At 42.2% G+C, this 14861-nt stretch overlaps 1 protein-coding gene across 5 annotated transcripts in view; it reads right to left on the reverse strand.

Moving 5' to 3' along the window:
* The window catches only part of SYTL5 (synaptotagmin like 5), a 75390-nt gene that overhangs the window by 36007 nt on the left and 24522 nt on the right, over window positions 1-14861 (reverse strand). For all 5 annotated transcript variants that reach the window (XM_081004374.1, XM_081004370.1, XM_081004372.1 and 2 more), the window contains exons 2-3: window positions 13776-14126; window positions 495-707 (exon numbers count right to left, since the gene is read on the reverse strand). In XM_081004374.1, the coding sequence (XP_080860500.1) occupies window positions 495-707; window positions 13776-13894 (332 nt within the window). In that variant the 5' untranslated portion in view covers window positions 13895-14126. The remainder of the gene's footprint in view (window positions 1-494; window positions 708-13775; window positions 14127-14861) is intronic.

The raw sequence follows: 14861 nt of genomic DNA on the forward strand, positions 1-14861 counted from the left end.
GGTATTGCTGATAGAGACTTGGATCAAGACATGGAGAAACACTTCAAGACCTTGCTGCAATTAAGTTTTGAAATTAATTTTTATAACATTTGAGCTGTGGAAGCTATATGTAAGTATGACGTTCCCCCTAGCAGAGTGGCAGAATAAGTCCAATGCACAAAACAAACATACACACTACACTTTAGTGCAGGGGTGGGGAACTCCCATCAGCCCCAGTCAACATGGTCAATGACAATGGGAATTAAAATCCAGAAACATCTGAAACAACAACAATAGCTGGAGAGGGTGGGTTCAAGTGAAGATACTAGCAGGAGACAACCCTCATTCAGCAGGAGATGCTTTAAGCGTCTCTCTAGCTCAAATTAGGATCAAACATGCCTTTATCAGCCCAGCCCCTCCATCACCTGTATGTTCATTCTGCTTGTCAAAGGCATCGTAACTGGAGATCAGAAAATGTGAGTTGACATCCAAGTGTGTCCAAGAACAAAACTTACGCAATCTTATCGCACACTGTGCATTTCCAGTTGCCACCAATTCCCACAATACGACATTTGTTGCAAACTCTGAGTCCACATGCTTGGCAGAGATCCCCTCTATCAAAGATTAGGCCCAAATTCTTTCGACACCGAATGCAGACCCTGCCATTGTCTTCCTGGTAACGCCGTCCACCTTTCTTTTTGGCTTCCAGTAACTCATTCTTCAGTTTTCTGGAAAGAAACACAACAAACTTAAGTTAAGAAAAGTGGCTTGAAGTATTCACTGCTTTATAAAAATCTAAATTCTAGTGGCTTGTATGTGTGACAGAGCCATCAAAATATTTTTTGATTACAACTTTGGAATTATTTAGGGCACTGCTTTCCAAACTTTTCATGTTGGTGATACAATTTTTAGATATGCATCATTTCGCAACGCAGTAATTTAGTTTTACTAGCAAACCAGAGATTAAACTAACCCCTTTCCAGTCCTGGGAGGAGTGCGGGGAACATTTGCACAACACATCGACACACTGCAGCCGACACAGTAACATGTCACAACACAAAGTTTGGAAAGCTCTGGTTTAGGAGTTTTGTTGACGGAGGACTTATTGCTGTTATTGATTTTATATTTTTGTATCTTTATTTTAGATCTTATGATTTATGTGGAAATTGTTTAATTTTGTTGTATACTTTTTGATGTTTTATTTATTGTTTATGACTACTTTCATTACGTTTGCAATTATGTAATTTTTTCATGTTGTAAGCTGCCTTGAGCATGATGTATGTATGTATGTATGTATGTACTTTGCTGAGGACTAGACCAAAACATTGTGTGGCTTGAGCTGAAATACAAAATGGCACCCTCCATTCTACGTATGTAAGTAGAACAGACTGGCAGTTGAATCTTACTTCAGCACTAGCAATGTGAACAGCATCCAGGCTAACTTAGAGGGTTCATTACTGCAGCACAGCCTTGCCACCACTCCCTGGCCCTCCAACATAAGTCACCTGAGGCAGAAGCCTCACTCTGCCTAATGCTCTTAATCTCCTTTTTAAAATATCAAATCTACTAAAACAATTTCTGGCTGAAGCAGAATCAAATTATCCATAGAACATACATAAAATGACTCTGAAACACAAGCAGCTTTCACACTCAGTTATGCAGAGATAAATGTCCTACCTTCTCCATCCTTTGGGTGCAATGATACATTGGGAGAAAATATTAACCTTACTCTCTAGTATGGATACCAGGCTGGGATATTAATTCACTTTTATCAGTGTCTGCAAGATTCAGTGCCTAACCTCGGGCAGTTTCTTATCTCTTGGCCTCCCTTCCTAAGATGTAATGGTCACAGGATTTTTGTGAGATAAAGATGACAGTTCAATCAATCGCTCAATCTCCTTTATTGGCATGAAAAGTACATCATATACATGGATCAGAACACAACACAGTTAATGAACCATAGTAGGAGATACTTTAGGATAAAAGTGTCCGGACATCATGAGGTACGAAGATGGCTCTTAGGACCTATGGTGACGTAATTTCATAGCATCACTCAAAAATCTTGACATTCTCCACAACTTCCAAGTTGGTGGCCAACTTGGCCTCCTGTGGGAGAGAGTTCTGTAGTTAGCTATCTGCTACTTCTAGCCTGTGGGGAATAAAAGCTCTGAAAAGTGATTTGATGGGGCCACAATATGGAGGAGGGAAGGTTTAACCTTCCATCCCTTGTGCTGCAGTCCGAGTTCTGTTTCTCCCTTGTCTCTGGCTGCAGACTTAACCCCACACCCACTTTAACAATCTGGTGAAAAGGAAAAGGAAAAAAAATAAAGGACAAAGGCTAAAGATAATCCCAAAATGATAACAATATATCTGGCACTAGGGGAGAAAGGGCATGTTATGAACTATTAAATTAAGTCAGGGTGTAAAACAAAAGCTCTAGGTGATGAAATATCAGTGCTCATTAAGAACATGCTGGCCCCATTTTAATCCAAGCCTTTTGTCATATTTCTGAAATTAAATGCAATACATTATATTAAGCTCTTCATTACTAAAGCAACAGATTATTAATGAAAATTTTTGTGTGTGTACTTAAGAAAATGAAATGAACAGTCAGCCCTTACAGAGCTGCTCAGCATATAACTGTAGGGCACAATTTATGCTACTATGGTCCCAGTCCTTGCAGTGTAGAGACTGCAATTCCAGTCCAGTAGTGATGTATGGAAGTGAGAGCTGGACCATCAAGAAGGCTGATCGCCGAAGAATTGATGCTTTTGAATTATGGTGCTGGGGGAGACTCTTGAGAGTCCTATGGACTGCAAGAAGATCAAACCTATCTATTCTTAAGGAAATCAGCCCTGAGTGCTCACTGGAAGGACAGATCCTGAAGCTGAGACTCCAATACTTTGGCCACCTCATGAGAAGAGAAGACACCCTGGGAAAGAACCTGATGTTGGGAAAGATGGAGGGCACAAGGAGAAGGGGACGACAGAGGACAAGATGGTTGGACAGTGTTCTCGAAGCTACCAGCATGAGTTTGACCAAACTGTGGGAGGCAGTGGAAGACAGGAGTGCCTGGCGTGCTCTGTTCCATGGGCTCACGAAGAGTCGGACACGACTAAATGACTAAACAACAATCCCAAAGATGTCCTGTAAGGTAGCGGGAGTTTAGGATCAGCCTTTTCCTTCTCCTTGAAGGACCACCCTCCCAGATTGATGAGCCCCATCTGCCCCTCACTTCCCTCTACATGTGCAGAAAGCTTCTTGACAACAACAAGATAAGAAAAGTATTGCTGAGTGAGATGAAAGGACCCTCTGGGTCCCAGTCCTTGCAGTGTAGAGACTGCAATTCCAGTCCTCAAAAGACAGTTTTATTTCATAAAATAATGAATGTTCTACTGCATCCCTTTCTTCAGCAATCATCACAATACACTGGAGCTAAGGGAAGCATCCACTGCTGAATATGAAGGACATTTAAATATGCACTATATCATCCTGTGATCTAGGACTTCACCAAATTTTATGCTTACTTTACATTTATATTTATGTTGCTCATTATTTGCCAGAACATGTTGCACAGATAACAATAAAGCCTTTCTGAACATCATGTTCCTCTTGTAAGGGGGTTAAGCCCACATGTGAAAGCAGGACATGACTGATGGGAAGCTCAGGCAAAGGCAATTTGTTCTCTGGCAGCATAGCAGTGGTCCCACCAACACATGCTAAGCATGATGCAAATACATCATGTATATACAACATGGCTGGGAAATCTGCCATAAATTGATTGCCCTAAAGTGAAAGAGAGAGCTCTGTTCAGTTTTGCTCAATGTCTCAATGCATGTCGCATTAATGCATGTTTAGTATGAGTCTTCAGCCTGCTTATTATTATTATTATATGGCTTTAGCTTTGCCAACTTTCCTCAACACAATTATTCAAAGCTTGCAAAGCCGCAGTAGATCAAAGAGCAAAGTAATTTCTGACTCACAAAACACTTGAAATGAGAAATACTGTATTACATGCATTTTTCTCTTCTAGAGATTGGATAGCACCAAATGATCAAAATGATTATCTGCTATAAAAATTCATGACACTTGCTTCAGAAGGATAAGAGTGCAACTCTGCTAGGATAATAATAGAATAATTCTTATTCTGATGTTCTCCACACTCATTTATACAAGTTTCTGTCTGGATCAATCCTTTGCCGGTATTTTGATTCTACCAAATCTGGCAGACTGGCATTATGAAAAAAATGAGATTTTGACTAAACATCAAGAAGAACTTTCTAATAGTAGGAGCTGTTTGACAGTAGAACGGACTCCCTCAGAAGGCTGTGGACTCTCCTTTATTGGAGGTTTTTAAGCAGAGGTTGGACGGCCATCTGTCATGGATGTCCAGAATCCAGATACCTTTGAGACCATGTGCTGGAAACTAACAGGGGAATGGTCATAATCTTCACAGACTGCTCATGAACAACTTCTTATTTCTGAAGGTCCTCTGAATTTTAGGAGAGGTTTGATGGGTGCCATGGGCAGGGAGACTTCATGTGATCACAAGTAAGACTTAATATGTGCCACAGCATGTAGCTTTGCAAACGGCACTTTGGATACAAACTTAAGAAATAAAGGCTGGAAATCAGGCAGGTTTTAATGACAAAAGGTTAACAATTTGGGAACTGCCTGCCTGCCTGCCTGCAAAGAGTTATGACAGAAAACCTTCCTGGGTGGCAAAAACTGCCAAAATAAATAAGCTGCATGCCAACTTTTCCCCTTTCTGCTTTCCATTTCTGCGTTCCTATAAAATCTTCCATACCACCACCCCCCCCCAAAAAAAAACAACTGGGGAAAAACCAGTGCAAAGCTTTATGAATTTATAAGAAGGAGCAAAAAGGGTTTTCTTGTGTGTGTGTGTTTCCTTGTGGCTGATTAGCTGCTCTCCCTGTGCAAAGGTTTGATCCATCTTTTAGATTTAGGGGAGCTAGTCTCAAACGTTTGTTGGGGGAGACCTAGTTTTTTTTGTGGGGGGAGTTATTTGTCCTGTCTTCACGCTTTTTATGATGGAGGACCGCTGTAGCCACCCCCAACGACATGTTCTCAAGATGGAGGGGGAGGGAACAGCTGCAGTCGCCTGCGGTTCCTGCGCAATGTTTGCCATCTTGTCAAAGGTTGCAGGCAGATTTACCTGCAGCAACTGCATGTTGATTGCTCTCTTGAAAGACAAAGTCCAGCAACTGGAGGAACGTGTAGCTACGCTCCAAAGAATTAGAGAGCTGGAGCTCTTCTTGGAAGCAACAGAGCACACCGTCTCCACCAAGGAGGAGACAGGGGACTCCCCTGAGAAGGAGGCTAGTTCACCAACACAGGAGCCAGATATATGGAGAAACGTGACTCAAAGAAGTAGGAGGCCCAGGCTTCGCTCTGATTGTTTAGAAATACACAATCGCTTTGAGGTCCTCTCCCCTAGCATGGAAGACGAAGAGCAGACTCCATTTGAGGATCTCTCCCTCATTACAGTCGATCAGGTATATGAAGACGAGCAGCAAAGTCAGTCCTCAGGGAATGTGCAGGCGACCTTGGAACGGACAGCTCATGGAAGAACCCCGACCAAACCTAAGAGGAGGCGTGTAGTGGTGATAGGGGATTCCCTACTGAGGGGAACAGAAGCAGTGATCTGTGGGCCTGACAAGATGTCTCGGGAAGTGTGCTGTCTCCCCGGGGCTAAGATCCAAGATGTAACTGAACGACTGCAAGGAATCATAAAACCCACTGACAAATACCCCTTCCTCTTGGTTCATGTGGGAACCAATGACACTGCAAGCAATAGCCTCCAGAAGATCAAAAGAGACTACGAGGCTCTGGGCAGGAAATTGAAGCAATTAAATGCACAAATTGTCATCTCATCTGTCCTCCCAGTTGAACGACGTGGCCCAGGGAGAGAGGGAAAAATAGTGGAAGTGAACAGATGGCTTCGCAAATGGTGTAAACAGGAACGGTTTGGATTCTTAGATCACGGACTGCAGTTTCTTGAAGATGGACTTCTGGCAAGCAATGGGCTGCACCTCACAACGGTTGGGAGAAATGTTTTTGCCAAAAATCTCAGAAACCTCATCAGGAGGGCTTTAAACTGACTAATGTGGGGGAGGGAGACAGTGCTCCTGAAGGTAGGAGTCTATCAATTGATGAAGATGATCATCCAAATGTCATAGACCAAATGGAGCAAACAGCACGCAGACCTAGTGGTGGGAGGAAAAAATCCTTAAATAAGAGACATGGGGGAATGATTAATGGACTTCAATGTCTGTACACTAATGCGCAAAGCATGGGAAATAAACAAGATGAGCTTGAGCTCTTGGTACAGCAAACTAAATATGACATAATAGGCATCACTGAAACCTGGTGGGATAAGTCCCACGATTGGAATGTAATAATGGGGGGATACAATCTATTTCAGAGAAACAGACCAGACAAGAAAGGAGGAGGAGTGGCGTTATATGTCAGGGATGTGTATACCTGTGAAGAGATCCAAGATTTAGAACCTCAAAGCCAAAGTGAGAGCATTTGGGTCAAAATTAAGGGAGAGAAGAATAACAGTGACCTCATTGTGGGAGTTTACTATAGATCCCCAAGCCAAACGGAAGGGAGATAGTAGTAATGGGGGACTTCAATTACCCGGATATTTGTTGGATGTCAAACTCAGCCAAGAGCATAAGGTCAAACAGATTCCTCACTGGCCTTGCAGAAACCTTCATTGTCCAGAAAGTGGGAGAAGCAACAAGAGGAACAGCCATTTTAGATCTGGTCCTAACCAATGTTGATGACCTGGTTAGTGGGGTAGAAGTGGAAGGATCATTAGGCGCGAGTGATCATGCTCTTCTGAAGTTTACTATACAGCGGAAAGGAGCAGCCAAGCATACTAGGACTCAATTTCTTGACTTTAAGAAAGCCGACTTCATAAAACTTAGGGAAGTGCTGGGTGAGATCCCATGGACAGTAATACTAAAAGGAAAGGGAGTTCATGATGGCTGGGAGTTTGTTAAGAGGGAGATAGTAAAAGCACAACTTCAGGCAATACCAATGAGACAGAAACATGGAAGGTGCCTAAAGAAGCCAGGGTGGCTATCTAAAGAACTTTTAACTGAGTTAAGATTAAAAAAGGATGTGTACAAAAAATGGAAAAGGGGGGAAACCACCAAAGAGGAATTCAAACAAATAGCCAGCACGTGTAGACACAAAGTCAGAAAAGCTAAAGCACAGAATGAACTCAGGCTTGCTAGAGAGGTTAAAAGCAACAAAAAAGGCTTTTATGGGTATGTTCATAGCAAAAGGAAGAACAAAGAAACAGTGGGGTCACTCAGAGGAGAAGATGGTGAAATGCAAACAGGGGACACAGAACGGGCTGAACTCCTCAATGCCTTCTTTGCCTCAGTCTTCTCCGATAAAGAAAACAATGCCCGACCTGAAGAATTTGGAGCAAATGATTCAGCAGAGGAAACACAGCCCAGAATAACTAAGGAGATAGTACAAGAATACTTGGCTAGTTTAGATGTATTCAAGTCTCCAGGGCCAGATGAACTGTATCCAAGAGTATTAAAAGAACTGGCAGATGTGATCTCAGAACCACTGACAGTCATCTTTGAGAATTCCTGGAGAACAGGCAAAGTCCCGGCAGACTGGAGGAGGGCAAATGTTGTTCCTATTTTCAAAAAGGGGGAAAGAGAGGACCCAAATAATTACCGCCCAGTCAGTCTGACATCAATACCAGGGAAGATTCTGGAGCAGATCATTAAGCAAACAGTCTGTGAGCACCTAGAAAGGAATGCTGTGATCACCAATAGTCAGCATGGATTTCTGAAAAATAAGTCATGTCAGACTAACCTGATCTCATTTTTTGACAGAATTACAAGCCTGGTAGATGAAGGGAACGCAGTGGATGTAGCCTACCTTGATTTCAGCAAGGCATTTGACAAGGTACCCCATGATATTCTTGTAAAGAAGCTGGTAAAATGCGGTCTTGACTATGCTACCACTCAGTGGATTTGTAACTGGCTGACTGACCGAACCCAAAGGGTGCTCATCAATGGTTCCTCTTCATCCTGGAGAAGAGTGACTAGTGGGGTGCCACAGGGTTCTGTCTTGGGCCCGGTCTTATTCAACATCTTTATCAACGACTTGGATGATGGACTCAAGGGCATCCTGATCAAATTTGCAGATGACACCAAACTGGGAGGGGTGGCTAACACCCCAGAGGACAGGATCACACTTCAAAACGACCTTGACAGATTAGAGAACTGGGCAAAAACAAACAAGATGAATTGTAACATGGAGAAATGTAAAGTATTGCACTTGGGCAAAAAAAATGAGAGGCACAAATACAAGATGGGTGACACCTGGCTTGAGAGCAGTACATGTGAAAAGGATCTAGGAGTCTTGGTTGACCACAAACTTGACATGAGCCAACAGTGTGATGCGGCAGCTAAAAAAGCCAATGCAATGCTGGGCTGCATCAATAGGAGTATAGCATCTAGATCAAGGGAAGTAATAGTGCCACTGTATTCTGCTCTGGTCAGACCTCACCTGGAGTACTGTGTCCAGTTCTGGGCACCACAGTTCAAGAAGGACACTGACAAACTGGAACGTGTCCAGAGGAGGGCAACCAAAATGGTCAAAGGCCTGGAAACGATGCCTTATGAGGAATGGCTAAGGGAGCTGGGCATGTTTAGCCTGGAAAAGAGGAGGTTAAGGGGTGATATGATAGCCATGTTCAACTATATAAAAGGATGTCACATAGAGGAGGGAGAAAGGTTGTTTTCTGCTGCTCCAGAGAAGCGGACAAGGAGCAGTGGATCCAAACTACAAGAAAGAAGATTCCACCTAAACATTAGGAAGAACTTCCTGACAGTAAGAGCTGTTCGACAGTGGAATTTGCTGCCAAGGAGTGTGGTGGAGTCTCCTTCTTTGGAGGTGGAGCAGAGGCTTGCCAACCATATGTCAGGAGTGCTCTGATGGTGTTTCCTGCTTGGCAGGGGGTTGGACTCGATGGCCCTTGTGGTCTCTTCCAACTCTATGATTCTATGAGTCTATGAATTACCAGATAATGGTCTGAAGGTACTTGTTCTAGGCTCCTCTCTCTAAAGCTAAGCAGATCTTAGCTACCGTATTTTTAGCTCTATAACACGCACCCGACCATAACACGCATATAGTTTTTAGAAGAGGAAAACAAGAAAAAAAATATTCTAAACGAAACAGTGGATGTATGATTTTTGTGGTTCATGCTGTGGCCACAGACATATGATCTGATGGTAAGTTTGGGGTAGCCCAATGCAAAACTCCTGAGGATCCATGTGGATCTATGCTTTGTAACCACATTTTTTGCACCACTGCGGCCCCAGGCAACAGTGGGTGCGTGATTTTTTTGGTGCAAGCTGTAGCCATGGACATGCTATGTGATCTGATGGTGAATTTGGGGTGACCCAGTGCAAAAATCCTGAGGATCCATGTGGATCCGTGCTTTGTAACCAGGCTCTCTGTCCCTCTCTTCTCCCCACTCAGTGGCTCTTCTCCGGCTTTGCTGTTTCAAAGCGAGCAAAGCGAGCCACGGAGGAGGGAAGGAAGGGGAACCATGGATCCTCTGCTCACGACTGCAGCAGATCCCCCCGCCATCCGTAGGCATTCGCTCCATAACACGCACAGACATTTCCCCTTACTTTCTAGGAGGAAAAAAGTGAGTGTTGTGGAGCAAAAAATACGGTAACTGTTTTGAAGTTTTTAAAACAACCAAGCGGTATGATTGTTTTAATTAAATAAATAAATCTGGACCTAGCCAAGAACTAGAAGGAATTATGAAGGAGCCCCAGGAACGCAAATGAAAGGCCCTTAGAGAAAGGTGAGGACACAAATGTAGACAAACAAATAAAATGCCCCGCTTCACAATTTCCTTCATTTATGATAAAGCAAGCTCAGACAGCTGCGTTTTATATAAACTTCCTTCCATATTTCCTTGCGGTGTATTCAAGAGTGAATCACTGAACAACTGTGACAATGTGCTCTGATTTCAAAATTGGAGGAATTAAGTGTTCCAAGAGTACAAGAGATGGAGGAGGAGAATGAGTCATCCTATCTCAATCTACCATGAGCACATTTTCTAAACAGCCACTATCTAGCTGTGTCAAACACTACGGAAAAGGAACACTGTGCGTCAGTAGAATAAGCAGTTATGTGCTGTATAAAAACATCTTTTGCCCAAAACCAGAACTGACTAATTTTTAAGACTAAAATAAATTAAAAGGAATTAAATGCATAAAAGTCTAAGAATACCTGAAAAGCACAATGTTCTGAAGTACCATTACAATGGTCTTGCATCTTTCCTCCTGCCGTTTGAAGAAAACCTGGGATCCTGCATTGTGTTTTCCTTAGTATACTTGGAAATGAGTGCAGTAAATTGAGGTGGTGCTTGAATGTGAAGTGCAGAACTGTGTCCTGAACATACAAATCTTATGCTCAAGGTATATATCACATTATAGCATATTTTGCATCTTTCCTTATCCTCAGAGGTAGAACAGAAGTTTGAACATGAAACACATGTGCACCAGATCTCAATAATAAATGAAAAGCAGCAGCAGGACCCAAAAAATTTAATTCTATTTTTTTTAAGGGCTGGGAGACAAAATCAGTATTTTCCTGGCACTACAACCAATGATGCCCATGTCACAGTTGATCTTACCTCTAACGGCAGGGACACTCAGAGGAGAGTATCAGCAGATGACCGCAGCACATGAGAAGACCTGACATTTTAGACACCCGAATAGAACCCACTGGGTCCTAATGCAAATTTAAATACTAGAGAGTTGAAATGAGAGCTCAATTAACATAGCGTTCACCAGCTACACCTGCAACACTGCTGGAATTTTCAGTCCAGATTCAGCCATGTGGAACATTTGGATATTCAGAAGGTCAGGTAAGCACATATTTACACTGAAGTGGAACTAAGAAATGGGTTATGACTAAGCAGTAATTCCAGGAAAAGCATAGATGGGTTCTACTGTACTCTTAATGGTCATGGATTCTTAGCCTTTAGGGACCTTTCCTGCTTTTATTTTTTCTAGCCATGTAGTTCTATTGACATTCAACGGTGAATAGTCACTAAGTGCATTCTGCTCTGTTTATTGAACCCTTGTTTCATCTTGCTTACAGCTGATCCTGTTAATGATTGAAGTTGGTGGGGTTAGGAGTGACTAAGTCTATCTAAGAGCAAATTGTTAGTCACCCACTTCCCTGAATTTTGATTTTGAGCTGGACATTTCTCTCTGTGTGCAATCTAATTTGTTACCTATTATCCTTCTACTCTTCACATGAAATTTGTTTGATTTGGGGATGTGTGTGTAGGTAGATAGATATACCTGGGTGGACAATAAAATTAAATTCAAGCTTACTGTGAAACTTGAAAGCTAGCTCATTGTTTTTTGCAATTTTCACTTGGTCATAATAAAGATATTGGCAGTGTTCATGCATCATGCTAACAGCCAACATGGCGCCCTCCTGATATTGCTAGCTAACATCATCCTTGACCACTAGCTATGCTGGCTGAGACTTATGGGAGTTGAAGAGCACATTGGATTCCCATCTGCTAAGTCATAGTTGAGCATGGTGTGAATGAGCTGCAGTGAGCCTCTAGCTCCCTTCCTCCCCTCTCCTCTGCTATAGCTGTGAGGGGTTCAGAAGCTTTTGCTCCTGTTCTTCCTTAACCACAACCTGTCATGTCACTGGAACTTTGAAATCATTGGTTAAAAGTTGGCTTGTTTCAAAGAAACATTAACCATATATCCGAAGTTCAGTCTACATGACAAGCTGAAGCCAAGCAAAAATGGAGCTGAAAGCTTCCAAACTCCTTCTCAGAGCTGCACCACATTAAGCGGGAGAGGGGGGCACACCCAAGCTCAAGGCTCACCAAGTCACATTCTTGTCATGCTACATGTGCAGAGGAGGGCAATCAACATGATCAAGTGTCTGGAAACCAAGCCTTAGGAGGAATGGTTTAGGGAGCTGGATATGCTTAGCCTGGCATAGAGGAGACTGAGAAGAGATATGATAGCCATCTTCAAATATCTAAATGGCTGTCACATGCCTGTCACATGGAAGATGGAGCAAGCTTGTTTTCTCCTTCTCTGGAGGCTAGGACCCGAACTAATGCCTTCAAGTTACAAGAAAGGAGATTCTGACTAAGCATCATGAAGAATTTTCTGACAGTAGGAGCTGTTAAACAGTCAAATGATCTTCCTCAGAAGGTGGTGGACTCTCCCCTTCATTGGAGGTTTTTAAGCAGAGGTTGGATGGCCATCTGTCATGGATGCTTTAGTTGAGATTCCTGCATTGCAGGAGCTTGGACTAAATGATCCTCAGGATCCCTTCTAACTATGGTTCTATGACATTCCATTGTGCTACATTCTCTGTCTGAACAGCGGCCACCTTGCTATATTGCCGGCATGACAGCAATTACATTGGTTTCATTTAGGCCTTTTTAATTTTTATCACACAATGGCAGTTTCATGCTAGCCATTCTTAAATTTAAAAAGATTTTAGGTTAAGGGTCAGAGAGTGAGGATGTTAACATGGATAGCATGCTACATAGACTACAGAAACTGCACATAAAACTGCAGTGTGATGGTTAATAAGCTAAACCTTTCCAAGTGGAGGATAAAGATTAGTCAACATGGCCTCATAAAACATTACAGAGCAAGGCAATCATCTTAGCCTATAGTCAATTTAACCTATAGGTCAACAACAGATGCACGCTATTTATGAACAAAAGTAGAGTTGGACATATCAGAATCTACTGAAAGATCTCTAGATGCTACAGTAGTAGATCGGAAATGGTTTCTTTATTATTATTATTGGGGGGATGTTGCAAGATGAATGATACCACCTGTTATATTTTATAGACAGCAATAACAAACCACAATATACTAACATGCAAATGCGGAAAGTAAATACAGGCGGCAATCATTTTGAGCAGGGGTCCCATTCCTGGCCCCCTACACATTGGTGAAGTGTACATAAGCCCAGCCCACCCCGTTACGCCACGCCATATCCCTGTTCTGCCCTCTTCCAGGTCCTAAAGGATCCATGCATCAACAGTCATGCATTAATTGGACATGTGCAAAATGGTCGCCGCCTGTACTGACCAGCTTTAAGATCAGCAAGGGTTTCTGATGTTCAGCTGTCTTAACAATAGCAACAAAAAGCTTTCCTTTCTAAATCAGGTTGCTGAAAAGGAACTATTGAGGAAGAAACCAAGAGTGGATTTTTGTGTGAAAGAGAACTCGTGAGGACAGTTCTGCTACTGATCACAAATTCTGAGCATGTGCTCAGAGGTACCCTGGATTGTACACATAGCACTGTGTGAAAATTCCGTCAGGGCAGGGGTTTCTGCTTGTGTAACAGAATGTTCTCCTGCTCTCCTTCCCATGCTAACCCTAACTCTGCTCTAGGGGCTCAACCCTCTGGAAAAGATTTCAGAAGGGCACTGAGTGCATGCAAAGGGAGAAGAAGTCCCATTGCTCAACCAAAATTCCTTCTTAGCTTTAGTCTGCTCACCTGAGCCACTATTTTGAACCTGGCTGTGGTTGGTGGACCTCAGGGTTGTAGTAAAAAACAAAGTAGATTCCACAAGTCTGATGTCTTCCCAACCCTGAACTACACTGTAACCATGAGTTAAGTGGACAACAACAACAACATATGCACAAATATCTAAATCAAACTCCAGTATTCAGAAGTTTAAAGAACTCAGAAGAAAGTTTCAAAATTACCTGATTCTTTTATCTTCAATTTTTTTCAAATACTCGTCTCTCTTCAGCACTCCCAGTATCATTTCCCTCTCATGTTCCAGTAAAAATGACAGATTGATAATCTCCAAGTTTTTCGACATGTTGCTTTGATTGTATTATTTTATAATTTATGTAGTATGAAGGGCATGAACTGTGATATAAAGTTTAAAGGCACATCATTGCAAACAACCAAAAGTTACAAAGTCCAACTTAGTGACTTGAGTGTCCACTGCAACTTTGCTGGAACTTCTGAACATGCTGTGGGTCTTCATTCATAAATTATCCTCAAGTTAATCGTTTCCCCCCAAAGCTGGTTATTTCGATTCTTTGTACCTGGAAACAAAAGTGAAAATAAGTCACTTGACATAATCAGTGTGTTGCATGAGCAGCTGAAATCAAACAGGGGTTTGGTGTCTTCAAGACAATACCAAATACCTAAGTGCTGATACATTCACAACATTCATTGTAGACATCTGTGACTCTGACTGTCCCACTGGTATTAAAGTACATCCATGGAAACAGCAAGAACAAGCCCTGATTTTACCAGCTGAATAAACTGGAGACGGCCCACACTTGCTTGTGTCTAACAGTCAGTTCCCAAACCCAAAATCAGCCAGACTATGTGGCGAGTTCAATTTGCCTAACAACTGGAAGAATGGAATACAGTTATCTGATTGCTCCACCACATGGCCAAAATAATTTTCTGAGGATATATTCATACAGTTGCTAGTTTGCACTAAACGTAGATTCAGCCACATAACGGAAAACCATGACTAATCTGTCATTTGTCAGGCAACTACTAATATGTACTTCTAAGATTCAAAACAGTATTTACAATTTTCTTTCACTAAAAATATAATCTTACTCAGTTGTTTTAAACTGTTTTTAATATTGTGTTTTAATGTTGCAACCTGCCCTGGGACCTTAAGAGTGAAGAGCAGGTAACAAATAAACTCTCCATCCCATTTTCCTTTCTTGTTTCTCAGTTGGTACCATTAATTCTGAGGTAAATACAAGAGAGAAGGCAAGGGAGATCAATACTATCAAACAGAAAATACTTCTTTTAGA

The sequence above is a fragment of the Podarcis pityusensis genome, assembly GCF_964106645.2.
Source record: "Podarcis pityusensis genome assembly, chromosome: 4".
NCBI lineage: Eukaryota > Metazoa > Chordata > Lepidosauria > Squamata > Lacertidae > Podarcis > Podarcis pityusensis.